Here is a 17,699-nt window from a genome sequence, read left to right on the forward strand (position 1 = left end):
AATCCGCCATCTTAACTCCGAAAATTATGAAACAAATCACAAATCTAGCAGACATCTGTACACGTGTGAAGGATTTTTTTTCAGTTTTTTCGGTAGCAAACTCGAGAGTCTAAAAATTGTTGAACATTTAGATTGCTGATATCCGGTGGATACTAATAAGTGACCACCTTCTCTTTTCGACATCTTGAACGTCAAGTCTTGTGTGATTTTCTGTGATTTTTTTAGATTTTTCCTAAAGGTGCGTCATTGTTAAAAAAATTAAAAACCGATATTTTTCATTCTTTTATAGTCATGACGCAATGAGTAGGGGAGCCCACGATGCTAAATGGGGATTTACTCGAGCGTCGTAAAGATCTATTGGGTGCACCAAAAAAAAGCTCTCATTCACTAATCTGACGATTTCGATGGGACGCAAACTCGCGGCCATTTTCATAATGTGCAAAAAAAATTCGCCATTTTGAAATACTCAAGCGCGTCAGATTAAGATATATATGGTTCATCTTCATGTTCTAAACGTACTGTCTCATAATCTGACGATTATCTAGAGGGATTCGACTGATCTGACAAAAAAAAATTAGAAAAACGGTTCACCTTAAAGGCCATCCCTGCAACTTCCCGCTAATTCCATTCCTGGGCGCTTAAAATCGTACTTATGACATTTTTGAGCTCAAAATATAATTTATGTGATATTTTGAGCTCGCTGAGTTCAAAGAAATAATATTTCTATGCATTTGAGCTCTCTCAGCTCGAAAGTCTGATAGAAGATTCATAATAGAACACTATTTTTGGAATTTTCAAACCGCAATAACTTTTGAATGGATCAACCAATTTTCACGCGGTTGGCACCATTCGACGCAGTTTTATCATCCTCATAAGCGATTTTCAGGTTTTCATTGATCGAACCGAAAATTTCGGAGTAATCCCGAAAAAACACTTTTTTCGGTTTTCTTTCGTTCACGATATCTCTCGAACGAATCAACCGATTTTGACCAGCTTGGTGGCAATCGACGTGGCTTTTTGATATTAAGAGCTGATTAGTTTTTGGAATCGATCGGTAGAGCCGTTCAAAAGTTATTCCAAAAAAACCACTTTCAAGAAAATTTTTTTTTTCATTTTTTTAAATCATTGAACTTAATTAGTTGAAAAGCTCAGGAAATAGCATGCAAATAAATAAGTGTATGCTTTTTTAGTAGAATACATGTATTTATAAAAAAATAACTTAAAAAAAAGCTTAAAAAAATTTAATGTTTTATAATTAATTGATTAATCATCATCTTCATCAGTAGAATCATCTTCCTCTTCTGGCTCTATTTCATCCTCAGATTGCGTATCTGTAACAAAAAGTCATTAAAATATTAAATAATTTTTTTTTTGTGAACAACGTGTTTTTTTAATTATTGGAGAAAAGAAATACCTGATTCTGGAGTATCTTCAAGAATATCAGGTGTTATGACTACATCTTCGTACGCTTTCGGCAATTGGTCACCTGCAAACCAGATCATTTTGTATTTCCCGTCGACAATTTTCCATCCGTAGTCCGTTGGTAAAAGATCAGTAATTTTTGCATTATGGGCATTACTCCATAAGCATGCAATGAATCTTGTGCGTAACACTTGCTGGAGTAACTCCGATTCACAGGGTGGCAAGTTGCACGCATCGTAATTCCGGACACTCAAGGAGAAGGGTTGCGATTTGTCTCTTACTTTGTATGTCCTATTGAAGATGACAATCCTGGCTTGATTGACATCGTCTAACTTTTTCAACCTATACAAGTGGCAAGTAAAAGACTGTATAATGTTGAAAGAATCCTGCACATTATGCTCCTTTGATCCCAAATCCAGAAATGCTTCTTGGAAAATTTCTGAATTCATTAATAATTGTAATGGTTTCTTTTTCCCTCGTCGGTATAATGCTGGGTTGAAATCGCAACCAGTGAATGCATGCAAAGCTGGAAGCGCTTTCGAAACTTTTGAACCTAATTTTTTGTAGAGAGCGGATACGTCAATGCATCGGCGGGCATTGCCAACTCCAAGATCCATCCAAACTTCTACTCTTGCTTGCAGGTGTTCCATATTTGCTAACATGATGACCACTATGTCAGTATCAGAAGTTCTGACAGTAATGGTATAATCTTCATTTTGTTGGCAAGCAACAAATGCTATCTTCGTATCCGCTTCTTCGTGATCAGGGCATGACAACTCATTATTAATGATGCGTGTTACTTTATTATTAGTAACAGAATATTCATAACACAAATCATGTATTATGTAAATTACCTTACTACCGATAATCGGTGCCATCTCCTGATCAGCCCAATGATCGATCAAAAACTTAACAATAGCTTCTTTAAACTTTATATTTTTTAAGTCTTTCGTAAATTCTGCTGTTCGTGTTTGTTGAGGACCGGAAATGTGGAATTCCTTATCATCTACACTACCTCGAAGAGAATGCTCATAATCCTTGATAGAGGGTGTGAAGTAGCGATCGAATACAATGGCAACTTTACTTGCAGCGTTATTGACAAGGCATTGTAATATTTTCTTTGACACACCTCCAAAACTACGGGGCATTTCTTTAAAAGTATTTAAAAAAAAGAAGCCATCTATAATTACAAGGTCAACTTGGGGTGGCGGTTGGTCCATATCTTCAACTTGTTTCTCTAACTCGTGAATTAGTACTGACTTATCAGTCTTGTTTAAAGAACCATCTATATGGCACAGTGATAACGGCATAGGAGTTATGGGAAAACAAAGTACTTTCTCCAAGTCTATACTCGTGTCAAGAGATAGAGCTAATAACCGTCCGAATAAATCCCGCTGCAATGTAACTTCGTGCACTTTTTCACCAATTTTCATTTTTTTTTTTCTTGAGGCTTGCAAAACTTAGCACCTTATTTTTTTTTACTGGCTGGTGAAACCTGTCTGAATTTAAATTACATTCCATTATGAATTGAACGCGCAGAAATGTTCCTCCAGACACTGTATTTAGTAAACAGTTTGTAATTTCTAGAAAAGCAGCTTGCCCCCTTGAAATGTTAAACAACAGATCCTTATCAATTGAAGAAGAGAATGGATTGATGGTCTGCAGGACAATGTTCGAAAAAGCTTCAATTTGGATGTGTTGATTTTTCATTCGATCTGGGTGTAGATCAGCAGCAATATCATGGTAGTTTCTGTCAAGCCCTGCACGAGTAAGCACATGAGATATGATTCTGGTTCGCGCTCCATGATTTTTAGCCCAACGTTGTCTAGCAGAAATTGAATTTGTGAGGTTAACGATTCCAGTAAGACGACGAGCAGCATCACCATTTATCGTCTGCTCTAGCGTGAAATCCACAGGAATTCGTGAGAAAGGCTTGCTGGTTCTTCTGATTCCAAACGAACCCTTAGCCATTTCAGATCGGAGGCCTGGATGTGTGTTATCTACATGTTGCAGTAAATTTATGTAGTACACTAGCCTTCTTCACTAATAGAAGAATAAGCTGACAATTTTCGCAATGGTATATATGTACAATTCTAAATCTCCAACTCTAATACTTTTAATGAATAAGTGGTAAAGATTTATAAAATCGATGTACATTGCGTAAAATTGCGCTGTTCTTCCGTGCTTGCCGTCTAATGTGTCTTCTGTGTATTCTTCATAAGATTGAATGAGACGTTGTGTTTCTGCATGCTGAACTTGAGGAGAGACATCTTCATGAGCCAAAAATGAGGTGAGATATTCGAACACTGATTCGTCAACTGTCAATTGCTTGTTTTCCAAAAATGCTTCGAAATGTAATTGTTGCAATGCCAACGCCATGAGAGAATGCAACGGTTTACATCTGTTATAATTTTTTCCGCTAACAAAACCTGGCACTGAACCATTAGCGATCAATTCACATTCAGTCATGATATTGCTCAGTCCACAATCCTCAATAAAAGTGCCAACTGCCTTAAAAAAAGCCAATTAAATATGAAAGGCCCCTAAATGAATAAAAATATTGTCAAATCTTGGAAATTTTTGTGCTTGAATACAATAACTAATGCGAGCAATAGCTAGATCATAGGTGATCTGGATGTAGGGAGCTTGACACTCATTTGCAATGTCCTGGCTCAATTCTAGAGTTTTCAAAACAGTTGAATTGTTGGTGGGAGATTCATTAATAGGAGTAAGATATAAAACTTTTTGAACTCGTGAATCGTCAATCAAAATCTTGCTGTGAAATCCTCCCCACATTGGAACATTCGATATTTTATACTTATGTAATAACATCCACGTAACGTCCAGCTGTTTCGACATACTTAAATTGTCTGGAACTTTATTAAGCTCTGAGATGTCTAGCTGACTCCAGGTAGTAATTTTTAATTTTTTAGTAAATGGATGCATTTCAAAAGTAACTTCTTCAAAAGCCCTGCGTTTTCGTTTTTTAGTTTTTGGCGTAGTAATGGAAAATTCTGGAAAACTACCGTGCACAATCTCATCGATTGTTGAATTTTCATTTGCAGAAGGGCTAAAAGATTCCAATGACACCGGATCCGGATTCTGCATGATATCCTGATAAATTATTCCCACCGTATCATGCAAAGTATCTTTGCCGTTGAGGGTTTCTACGAAGCGGTCGAAATTGTCGAATGCGACACCAGTATTCAAGTCCGGGCGACGTTGAATATCTTCAGGACATACGTGATCACTATTTACCGTTGAAAATGTCAGCTCAGTCTCTAGCTCTTCTAAAGTTGTGTAGGAGCAACAGTGCCCATATTTTTAAAGTATGTTAACAACTTTCTTACTGTTGCATAAGCTCTTCACAGCCAGACTTAGGGTAATTTGCATCGAAGTTTTAATTTTGTGACCAAAAGCTGCATAAATCAGATCTTGCCCAATGGAAAAAATAGAAAGTTCTTTTTTTTTCTATTTTCACGTGCTTTTCGAGATAGATGAGAAACATCACCACAAATGAAAGATTCCAAAAAACAAGAAGTTCTGGCACGTAATCGCACTCTCCCAATATCAAATCTTCAGCTGTACAATTTTCAGGCAATTCTCTTCTGGTTGAGTTAAGAATTTCTTCACGAAGTTGTGTTGCAACCGAACGGATAGTTTCTTTTACTGCCATCGTTTTAAATAAATCCGTGTAAGTTAAAACAGTGGTGGAGAATGGAGCAAGAAACTTTTTTTTTCAGCGTAAATTATTAGTATCTTACGGTTAAAAGTTTCCATCAATTTTCTTTCCAAGTGACGGTCTGAGAACGAAGAAATATTGATGGAATTAGATAATAAACTGCATTGCTGCTCCACCAATTTTTGATATTCTTTTTTTACGAAATCAAAAAACAAGCATTCACTATTCTTGACCACTGTTTCTTCTAACATTTCACAAAGAATAGTATACGCAGTGTTGGTAACCTTTTTTTCCTTAGAAATTCGCTATTATCATTCTTATAAACATCGCGTACGTATTGATCCTTGCAACATTTATGGTAGGGAATTTTGGTATCATCAGAGAAAGAACTGAGCTTTTCCAACATTAGTACATCATTTTGTTCCGTGGCCGCGTCTTTCAAAGTCTCAATAGTATTTAATCTATTGACAGCTAAATGAACTTCACGACCATTATGCCGTTTACGCTGTTTTTGGCAAATGAAGCACGTTTGTGATGCTGAATCCTCGTGAGCGACAGGCTCATCTGTACTGAATGAATTATTAGAATCCTCAAAGCCTTCCTGAACGTTGCTCGACTCTCCTGCTCTGAAAATTTTATAACAATAATTTAAGTATAACATAAAATAAAAATATTAGTAAAAAATTTCAAATTCGATAGAAATACCATTTAATATGAAATAATTTATTTATATTAATAATCAATTGTAAAAAATGGTCAATTAAATATTTTAGTTTTTATTTAACTTGATAATAATTTTTTTTAAATTAATATTTTTTCAAAAATATTAGTAATTTCATGAATTAAAATATTAGAACTTAAATATAAATATTGTAGTACCTATATAATATTATATTTAGGTATCTTTTTATTGAGTTCATAATTTTTTAATACAAACTTAATCATTTTGTTTATCGAATATAGTAATTCTATCCATATTTTTTTTAATTAATATTATAGAACATTTTAATAATTTTCCGGGACTTTGTTGGAAGCAGAAACATATATGTTAAATAAATAATTAATGATACTAAAGTTAGCCGACGTTTTTAATTTTTTGATTTTATTTTCAATAATTAAATTAGAACAAAAAAATATTTTTTAAAAATTGCACTTACAGTTTTTGAAGTTTTTTTACAAGTGAAATTTTTTTTTTATTCTTTTGTAATCATTTTTTCAATAAAAAAAAATTCTAAAAATTTTTATATGTCAGCGAACTTAATTTTCATATTAATTTAAATATTTTATAATTATCGATTGTAAACTATTGATACTTTGCAGCTCCAAAATTAGTTGATTTAAAAAAATCTTAAATAATATTGAATTAAATTCATATGATAATTAATGATTTTATGTGTGCCAATATTTTATTATGTGCCAAAGAAGTACAACTTCTAACGCGTGTACATGATTACACACACCACTTTTTTTTGTATAAAAGTTTAACTAAATAATTTTTTTCAATGAAAAAAATTTTCTTTAAATACTTGAGACTGAAATTAACAGACACTTGACAATTGTTTGATTTTTCTTTAAAAATAAACTAGACATAGAAAATTATTTATAAAAATCTCATTTATAATTTTTCAGAGCTTCTAAAAATGAAGTTTTTTAATAACATTATCTTACTAAAATTTTGTTGTTAAGAAAATTCTAAAAATTATCAGATGTCTCTCAATTTCAGTATTATAAATATTTAATAAATGAAGTCATATTAGCACTTACTCATCTGTCGATGTACCAGCAACCTCAGTAGACCAAGAATCTACAGTACGATGTGCTTCGGAACACTCTCCAGAATCAGGAGCATGTGTTTTGGAGCTATTTCCCGAAACTTCCGGTGTATTGTCATGTTCCACTACACTTTGATCTTGTAAATACTAAAAGTCTCGCGGTATTTTAATTGCAGTAAATAATTTATAGCACTGTGCGTGATATAAATCAATTAATGATGATTCCATCGACAATTCGAGGTCATCATATGTTCCTCGAGACTGTCGGAAAACCGGCTTGCTCCGACGATATTCCAAAACACTTACACATTTTTTTAATGTTTTTACCGTAAATTTTATTGTTTTTTGTAAGGTACTTTCACCACAAAATACACATTTTAAATTAATATTACTCATATTAAATATTTATAAACTTTAATTCACACAAATAATATTAAAATAGCAAAAAAAGCCAAAACGTTGGAAACACGTTGTAAACAGTATGCCACGAACGAGTCTTTATGATCAGCTGTGATGGCGTCATGGCAGCAGAAACCAGAGTGGGGACGGAGTGAGAGAGTAATAGATAGAGAAAGAGTGAGAGAGGAATAGAAACGCGGAGAAGGAAATGTAGGCATCACGCAGCTGCATGCATTTAACTTTATCGACGAATTTTTGTTATTTCGGCTTGCGGAAATCATCAGATTATATATTTTTCATTATTCTTGAATTATTTCCTTCAAAATAAAAAAATAGCTACGCTCGAGAATGTCGAGATAACGTTTTTTTTTTACAACTTTGTTGCCCTCCCCTTTCTTTACGTCACTCTCAAATTGTCAGATTAGTGGAATATATACTTTTTAGGATGTAATTAACTCACCCTACCTTAATCTGACGCGCTCGAGAATTTCTGATGGTCAATTTTTTTTTACTAATCTGATCCTGTATCCTTCACGGGCAGCCTTATATATGGGCCTCATGTTTCGTGGAGGTACTTAACCGGGTACAAGGTATCCCACTGTATATTAATCTGCCGCGCTTTAGTAAATCCCGAAATCCCCGCTTGGGCTCCCCTACGCTTACAATTAGTTTGTTGACGCGTTGACCAAATCTTTCAAGTAAATATGTGTACTTCATTCAGCATGTGTTTACCTCCACAACACTTAAACTGTACTTTGACCAAAAAATGCGTTCTTTTAAAAGGCTTGCATAGCCGATTTAGATATAATTCTAACGGAGAAACAGATATTGGTTATAGACGATTGAAATATAATTTCGGACCTTTAACTTTGTATTTTTAGCATTAATTGAAGTATTTTATTTTAGTAACACATAGGGTGTAAATTTATTGGTACCATTGGTCAACCAGACTATAAAATAGTGGAAAATAAAAAATAAATCAGTACAAAAAAATTTATTACTCACAAAGATTGCTTGAAAAATTAGTAACAATTATGTAAAAATCTACGATTAAAATTGTAGAATAATAAACTGATTGATATAAAAAGTAAAAAAAATGTACAAGCTGCAAAAGCGCAATTATTCAATGGGAATTGAAAAATTTAACAGTAAAAACAAGTCACATTGGATATGAGGAAAATAAAAAAAAAACGAATTTTTGAGGTCAAAAAAGCTCTAGTAAAATAAACAAATGAATGAATAAATCAAAACATTATAAAAATCCAAAAGCTTTTATGAATAAGAATTACGAATTGAGTGTCTTGATGATTGAAAATCATGTAAATATCTCATAGTAGTAAATTAGGTAATTGTCCACTTACAATAGTTCAAATACAAATCCCCAATAAAGTTTCCCCATGGCGAACTCCTTCCTGTAATATTTGAAAGGAATGTTTATAATTGATGTAAGTTACTAGTATTAATTACTGTACTTTATTACAAGAGGGTGATTTATATAATATACAAACTCTCTCTCAGCTATCTTGGCACCAATTGCCTTATCATTCGACGGCCCTTTCTAGTCACATACATAGATCACACATATACAACATCCTTTTCTTTTTTCTAGTATAAAATATTCTTTTACAGTTTCCTAAAAATAACTTGCTCTACTAACAATATGTCTCAAGATACAACAGTAAAAAATGCTAACGGATGACAATTTAGCGTTAGTAACATAATATACAATTTAAGGACCAAAATGAACTGTCCGGAGTAGACACACATTTGCGTATTCAAAATTATAATTAATTAGCCGCATGTTTCAACAAATAAATATTACAGTTTTCTACTAATGTTTATGCATGTCTTTCAGACTTCCCATTGCAACCTTGTAGTTCACAGTATGATAAACGAACATTGAAAATACGTGATTACATTGGATCGTACTTACAACAATCATGTACTTTTCCCGCTCCATCCATCAACTTGCGAGTCAAAGTTCGACTACTTGCGCTTATTTTGATTCCTTTCCAATTCATTGCTGATTATAGATGATTTTAGCTGTACAAAATTTCTCGCATGTACTAAACGCTCTGATCTATTTACTTTAACTTGAAGCAATTGTTTTTTAGGTAGGTTGGTTTTCTAATTTCTCGACAACGACGTGTGGTTATTGGATTACTTTTCACACTCTCTGTTTGACCCTGACTAACACTACAAGAAATCCCTTCTAGTTAGGGAGCTGGGTGCAAAAATTTCTATATGATCTGATCATGTGGCAGACGTTATTAATATCGATGTTTGTATCATAGGAAACATTAAGGACCGCGTCTGCCGCCATGGTGAGGCTGACCTTTTGAGTTGCGTCGCTTCAAAAATGTAAAAAAAAAGGGTGTGGTAAATTATTTGATCATATCTGCGGTTTGTACTGATGGTCAAAAACATCCAAAAAACAAAGAAAATCGAAGAGGCGGACATACAGACCTATAACTTTAGTAGTAATCGACTTTTTAATTTTTTTTTATGATTTGAAAAAGTGTATATGAAATGAACACTCAGCAGACCTTAATTGTTCGATTAAAGACAATGTGAAAAACCACAAAAAAATAGTCTGCCATCATGGTAAGGCTGACTTGTTGAGTTGCATGGCTTCAAAAATGTAAAAAAAAAAGGTGTGGTAAATTATTTGATCATGTCTGTCCTTTGGACTGTGGTCAAAATCATCCCAAAAACGAAGAAAATCGAAGAGGAAGACATCCAGAGCGCTGCATTTCCAAAGGCAGACCATTTAGGTATATATTATTTCAAACTCTACGCTCGCGCCAAGTTCCAAGCAAAAAAATTTGCGCCTACAAAGTGTCAATGAAAATAATTAATGTTACATGTAAACAATCGATAGGAGCAATTTTAAAAACGTGTTTCAAATATTCGGGTTCATACTATTATACAGGATGTCCCTAAATTGAGGGACAGGGACCAGCCAGCGTGATACCTGACTCAAATCCAACCAAGAATTTCTTTGCCGGAAGCTCGTCCGACGCGTAGTTTTTGAATTATAAGCGATAGCGTTAGGCCAATGAGAGTGCACCATTTCATTTGGTTTTGCCGCCACGGAAATTGCTGTTTTGTTCGTCTGGGTGAATTATTATTATTCGTTTACAAATTGAATATCGGCACCTCTCCTCTCTCGCTGTTGTACCCTTTCTCGAGCGCTGACCTCGGTATTGTTTCCGCGGCACACGCTGCCGGCCGCACACCCACGGACGCACACTCGTGTGTGTGAAAATAAGCGAATGCCCAGCTACACAACACTACGAAACACACATCTACGAGTGAAAATAAAAATAAATCTCGAAATAAATCAGCGGATTTAAGATTTAATGTTATAAAACACTTCCAATCATCGATGCATGCATAAAACTAGAGATTTTAGATGATTGATATGCCGTTAGGGTTCATAATTAGTCATTCAATCAATCTGGATTATACTTTCCGAACATTTTTTTGTGTCTTTGCAACATAACTTTTCCACTAGTTTGAAATTCATCATTGACATCCGATTTTTCAATAATGCGAGGGAAAAATAACTCGCTGAATTGACGTGTCAATAGGTTTGTAAATCAATTACAATTCACCCGAGTTAACACAAAACAACTGAATAAATGAGAATTCACTGAATCACTAAAAATGATAACTGAAATCATGGGAATTATTTGAGATATAACTGAATTAGGAAGAGTTGTAATAAGTCAAGTTACTTTGAATAACTTTAGATTCGTGCCAAAATTTTATGTTTGGAGAGAAAAATAATTAAATTCAAATAAAAAAGGAATTTTAAATCAAGAAGAAGAAAATTTTCAAATACCTGAATTCAAATGAAGCAATTTGAATTTAATAAATCTATCCGAATTTGAGGAAAAATAATAATTATTGAAAGAAGAAGATTTATCTTGACCTTGAAGATTTGTTGATTAATGTTATTCTTGGATATGAAGGTCACAACTCAAAACACTTTTTTATCGTGTTAACGTTTCGGCCCTGGTGGGGGCCCGCCTCAGAACATTTTATTTAAATATCTGTCACGAACAAAAATAAAATAATGTACAACTAGGTTTTAACAAAATTAGACATAGTGGTATAAATAATATGCAAGGATGTTTGAGCACGTATAAAAGAGGAATTACCTAGTATGAGATGACACTTCCAATTACATAGAATGCGTGTTGGTAATTAATGAATAAATAGCAACAATAAAAAACAATAAACAAAAAAAAAAAAAAAACCAATAAAAAACAAAAACCGAAACACACTACATTCGCGACACGTAATTCCCACGAATTCGTATTTGTTGTTAGTTTGGTAAAATGAAATAAAACACACCGCCGTTATAGGTTGAGTCCAGAGCACATAAGCACACGTGGAACGTCCAGTGTGTAGTGGGGGGAGATCGATCTCGATAGTTATCAGAGCAAACGCAGAGTCAACGGGTTAAAAGGAAACCAAAATTTTGTTAAGGAGGTAAAATCGAGAGCAAGCTCAGTCGGTAATGGACAATTACAATGGTCGTATCACAGAGGTGTAAATATTACTTAGATGTTCTATGTCTTGTTTACGGTTGACAGAATTGGGATGTGCAACAATATTGCACATTTCTAACAGTAGCCTATTGTAATACAACGGTTCGACGTCAATAATGCTGGCTTGAGAATAATTAAAGGAGTGGTCGAAATCGATGGCATGTCTCGTCAATGCAGTATAATTATCCTCGTGTTCTATGTAATTGGAAGTGTCATCTCATACTAGGTAATTCCTCTTTTATACTTGCTCAAACATCCTTGCATATTATTTATACCACTATGTCTAATTTTGTTAAAACCTAGTTGTACATTATTTCATTTTTGTTCGTGACAGATATTTAAATAAAATGTTCTGAGGAGGGCCCCCACCAGGGCCGAAACGTTAACACGATAAGAAAGTGTTTTGAGTTGTGACCTTCATATCCAAGAATAACATTAATCAACAAATCTTCAAGGTCAAGATAAATCGTCTTCATCATATCAACGGAATAAAACGTGGGAACCATGGGGTCTTTTCATGATATCTCTCTTGCATATGGAAAGACTTTGGCGGGGAAGCTGCGACGTTGGGCCACCATATCCGAGTCTCTGTTGAAGCTTGAAAACCACCGCATCTTTCTTCTAAACTGCAAGAAACGATCGATTTCACCTACCCATTTAAAATTCCCTAAGCTTATCTCGAACGTTATTAGTTTTAAAATGTCTAAGTCGCGTACTGTTTACCAACATAATGTACACAAATTTCAAAGGTCGTTACTTAATCTCGAGATCAGTGACGCTCACGCGACCATCATCAAATATCAAAATATTTTGTTGTCGCTTGAGAATGATATTTTAATTGAATTACCTGTTGAAGTGTCAAAAAAATTCTTCGACACACAACACCTGAAATTGGAACCGGCTTTCAATGCTTACAAGGCGGCTAACATCAACAAGTTAGCTAATCTGATTAATAACAAAAAACGTCCCACTTCTAATCCAATTGACTCAACCTTTGAAAATTGGATCGTGAACCTTAGCAATACGGATATTTCTGTCAATGTTACCGACGTGCTAAAAAAGGGACCCAAATATGGCATTCCTTTTGAGCCTCACTGCATCCCAACCAACAAACTTATCTCTGATTTCGAATCAAAGATTTCCTTCATTCCTTCTGATTCTCGTAATACGGCCCGCCAAGATTTTACCAACACTATAAAAAAGTTCATCAACACCCCTTCTCCCCTTCACGCGGACAAGAATATCCTTCACAAAATTAAAGAAACTAAGATCTTTCAAAATAACAACCAGGACTTACTTTTCTTGAAGGCTGACAAGGGAAACACGACTGTTGTGATGAACAAACAAATAGACGAGGATAAAATGTTGCAACAACTCTCCAACAACAACTCTTACAAAGTTGTTAGATACGATCTCACCTGTACCTTGCAACAAGAAGTCAAAAAACTAACAACGGATCGGTCTAAAAGCAAACTCATCTCTGATCAACTTAGACGTCAAATTGCAAAAACTGATTGCCTACCACCTAGAGCCTACGGGCTACCGAAAATTCACAAACCGGATACACCGGTAAGAATTATAGTTTCGTTCACTGATAGTCTGACTATTAATCTGGCTCGTTTCCTCAGTCAATGTATAGGTAACAACATCGTACCTCCCTTGTCACGTGTAAGAGATAATTTTGCTCTGGTTAATGCTATTAGGGACTTTCGTCTCCCACCTGATCATATTTTAGTTTCGCTGGATGTTGTGTCATTGTTTACAAATGTTCCACAAGATCTTGCAATCAACGCTGTTAAACAGCGCTGGCATCAGTTGGTGGACAAAATTCCGGTCCCACTTAACAAACTCTTAAAAGCATTGCACATATGTTTTAAGGCTGCCATATTCAAATTTAATCAGAACATATATGCTCAAACTTATGGTTTACCGATGGGCTCACCGCTCTCTCCAATTTTGGCGGATTTGGTTTTGGATGATCTTGAACAATATTGTCTCAACAAACTGGACTTCAAGCCTTCATTCTTTTTCAGCTATGTAGACGACATAATTAAGCTGTCCCTTCGGATACAGTTGCAGAAATGCTTTCTGTCTTCAACAGTTTCCATCCGAGACTACAATTTACCTCTGAATTAGAGTCTAATCACCGAATTAGCTTTTTAGATGTCCTGATCATCAATGATAACCAGTTCATTAAAACTGATTGGTTTCATAAGGCTACTTGGTCACAAAGGTATTTAAATTACCATTCTCACCATCCCAGATCATACAAAATTGGAACGATTGATTGCTTAGTTGACAGAGCGATCCGACTCTCAAGTATAGAATTTCACAAAAAAAATTTGTCCTTGATTCAGCAGGTACTAAGTAAAAACGACCATCCACCTCGCCTGCTCAACAAACATATACAGTTCAAATACGATTCCATCTTGTCATCGACCAGCCCTAACAATAATATCGATGTAACTACTACACAAACCAATCAAAAAAGCTATATTTCCATCCCATACGTCGCGGGGTTGTTTGAGTCACTCAACAGAACATTCTCTAAGTACAAAATTCAATTTGTGGGTAAATGTGCACATGATCTATCCTCGATGTTTGATTCGGGTAAGGACCCCTTACCCCTGGGTATGCACTCTGGTGTAGTTTACAAAATACCTTGCAACCAATGCAACATGTCTTACATAGGCCAAACTAGTAGGCAACTACACACTAGGATAACCGAGCATAAACGCAATATCCATGAACACGAGGATAATTTTACTGCATTGACGAGACATGCCATCGATTTCGACCACTCCTTTAATTATTCTCAAGCCAGCATTATTGACGTCGAACCGTTGTATTACAATAGGCTACTGTTAGAAATGTGCAATATTGTTGCACATCCCAATTCTGTCAACCGTAAACAAGACATAGAACATCTAAGTAATATTTACACCTCTGTGATACGACCATTGTAATTGTCCATTACCGACTGAGCTTGCTCTCGATTTTACCTCCTTAACAAAATTTTGGTTTCCTTTTAACCCGTTGACTCTGCGTTTGCTCTGATAACTATCGAGATCGATCTCCCCCCACTACACACTGGACGTTCCACTTGTGCTTATGTGCTCTGGACTCAACCTATAACGGCGGTGTGTTTTATTTCATTTTACCAAACTAATAACAAATACGAATTCGTGGGAATTACGTGTCGCGAATATAGTGTGTTTCGGTTTTTGTTTTTTATTGGTTTTTTTTTTTTTTTGTTTATTGTTTTTTATTGTTGCTATTTATTCATTAATTACCAACACGCATTCTATGTAATTGGAAGTGTCATCTCATACTAGGTAATTCCTCTTTTATACGTGCTCAAACATCCTTGCATATTATTTATACCACTATGTCTAATTTTGTTAAAACCTAGTTGTACATTATTTTATTTTTGTTCGTGACAGATATTTAAATAAAATGTTCTGAGGCGGGCCCCCACCAGGGCCGAAACGTTAACACGATAAAAAAGTGTTTTGAGTTGTGACCTTCATATCCAAGAATAACAATAATCAATAATAATTATTATTTGGACCAGAAAAATGAAGTCAAATTACATGAATAAAGTCAATTAATTCAACTTAAAAAAATATGATGTCATTCAAATTCCCAGTTATTCCCTCGTCGATTCAATGTGGGTCTGGAGTGGCAAGTAACGTTGAAATCGTTGAGATCAATGCTAGTGATGGCCACTTATCTGAGAATAATCAATGTATCGATTAATCGACTTCAACAAAATAATCGAACACGGCTCGATTGAATTGACAAAAATTAATCGATTTGGTAAATTTCTGCGTGTAGTCATAATATCAGAAGAGATATTTTGATAATTCATAGTCTTATTCAAAATATTTTTAAGTTTGATAAATTTTGAGTAATTAATACTTAAACCACATACATCGATACTGTATTGCATCGTTCGTATGAGTAAACAAGCGGCTTGAGGCTGACCGTGAGCCAGCGCTCGAACGTCCCGTTTTCACACTGCAAATTCAAGGTTCATGGAACAAATAAATATTAATATCCAATTCCAATTTTCCAACTACGAATTCAGAGTCGTGATTGACGATTCAAAAGCCCTCGCATATCATATTACATAAAAAAATATTACGATTTTTTTCATTTTGAACCACTAATAATGGATCGACCATCATAAATTTTGGAAATCTGACCTTGGATCGGTTACTGATGACCGGAAAAATCTCCATTTTCCAATTTCCACCAAAATCCGAATATTTTAAGATTTTTTTTCACCATGTGAGTTCGCCATTTCGAATTTTTCAAATCTAACCCCAGATTCGTGATCAGCGACCCCAAAATCCTCATGGTACCAATTTTCATTCAAATCCGTGAATCCATTCTCAATAATATGTAAATTTCCTTTTTTAAAAATTACCTCAATCAAAGACCCATCCGATGAGGGGGGATACCAACAAGATTTTTCATAGAAAAAAGAACATCTAAACATCGAATTTAAAAGCGAAAAGCGATGAGTCTCAGTATCCCTTCGTGCTTTTGCAGCCTATTTTGCGACGAAAAATGTATTTTATAGCCAGACAAATTAATGCTCGAATTAAATGGGATTTCGTAATTTCGACAATGCTTCATTTTACATGGAAACATCTTTTCTTATACCCGGACATTGCCAAATTTTCGAAAGAAATTTCGATTATGTAGACAGAGAGAAGCATTTTAGGGCATAATATTCTTTCACGGCAAAGAAGGAATGAATTCAAAGACACGAAAATTTAGATAAACCAACTGACTGATAAGTGAGTTATACTATACATTATTTCACTGAATAAATTATTGATAAGTCGGAAAAGGTTAATTTTGTTAAATTCATGTTACATAGATTTATTTGCACTGTTTTCGGCAACACTCAATTGTTCCATAAATCAGTTTACGGCGCTACAAATGTTATTGGATAAAAAAAATTCTCATGTTTTTCCCATTAGAAGTCACAAAAAATCAATGTACTCCAATTTCAGAAACATAATTTCAATCGTGTACCATGATTCTGTGTTATTATTACTAGGAAATGAGAAACATCGTACGGCACTCTGTTTTGTTTTCGGTGTTGACAACTAATCGTTCTTTGCGAAATTATTTGGTGGCTCTGAAAAGTGCCGTTTTTCATCGGGTCAGTGTGACGACTCGTTACAGGGGCTGCAGGTTCTCGAAATGGCCGCGAAGCCTACTTTGATGCAAAGCCTGCAGCGTCTAACTAAATTTTTCATCGCTCCATGAACGATTTCCGGAGTCACCGTCGCTGTCGCTTCCACGATTTTAGCCTCCAGAGCTTGCAAAGAATTCGGTGGGTCCTTGTACACGAATTCTTTGATCAAGCCCCATAGACAATAATCCAGAGGGTTCAGGTCAGGTGATTGCGGTGGGCAGGCGATGGGACCCCCACGGCCCATCCACCTCCCCGGAAACCGTTCGTTGAGAAACTGCCGCGTACGCGCACTGAAGTGCGCTGGTGCACCATCATGCTGGAAAGTCAGGGCGGCTCGGCGATCAAGCGGAACGTCCTCTAGCAGTTCCGGAAGCTGATTTTCAAGAAACTCGCGGTACGAGTTTCCATCCAATCTTGCCGGTAGAACGCAGGGACCAATCTGTGTCAAAAATTACCCCGTATTGTGTGATTGCATAATTAAACCATAATCCTTGCTCTATCACTGATTGCTCAAATATTATAATTATTAATAAAATATCTTGGCTGTAGTAATTCAACAAAGTCATTTTCATCAAAGGCAATGAAACACGTCTTTAATGAAATTTTTCCAAGTAAAGCAATAAAACTGTAGCAAATTAGTAGATAAGCAA

The 17,699-nt window shown here is 35.1% G+C and overlaps 1 protein-coding gene across 1 annotated transcript; it reads left to right on the top strand.

Moving 5' to 3' along the window:
• The first annotated feature begins 12,533 nt into the window (after positions 1-12,533).
• Positions 12,534-13,970, top strand: LOC124212262 (uncharacterized). The gene has a single exon (XM_046612147.1). The coding sequence runs from the start codon at positions 12,534-12,536 to the stop codon at positions 13,968-13,970; it is 1,437 nt and encodes a 478-aa protein (XP_046468103.1).
• The last annotated feature ends 3,729 nt before the right edge of the window (positions 13,971-17,699 follow it).

This window comes from Neodiprion pinetum, chromosome 2 (genome assembly GCF_021155775.2).
Source record: "Neodiprion pinetum isolate iyNeoPine1 chromosome 2, iyNeoPine1.2, whole genome shotgun sequence".
Classification (NCBI taxonomy): domain Eukaryota; kingdom Metazoa; phylum Arthropoda; class Insecta; order Hymenoptera; family Diprionidae; genus Neodiprion; species Neodiprion pinetum.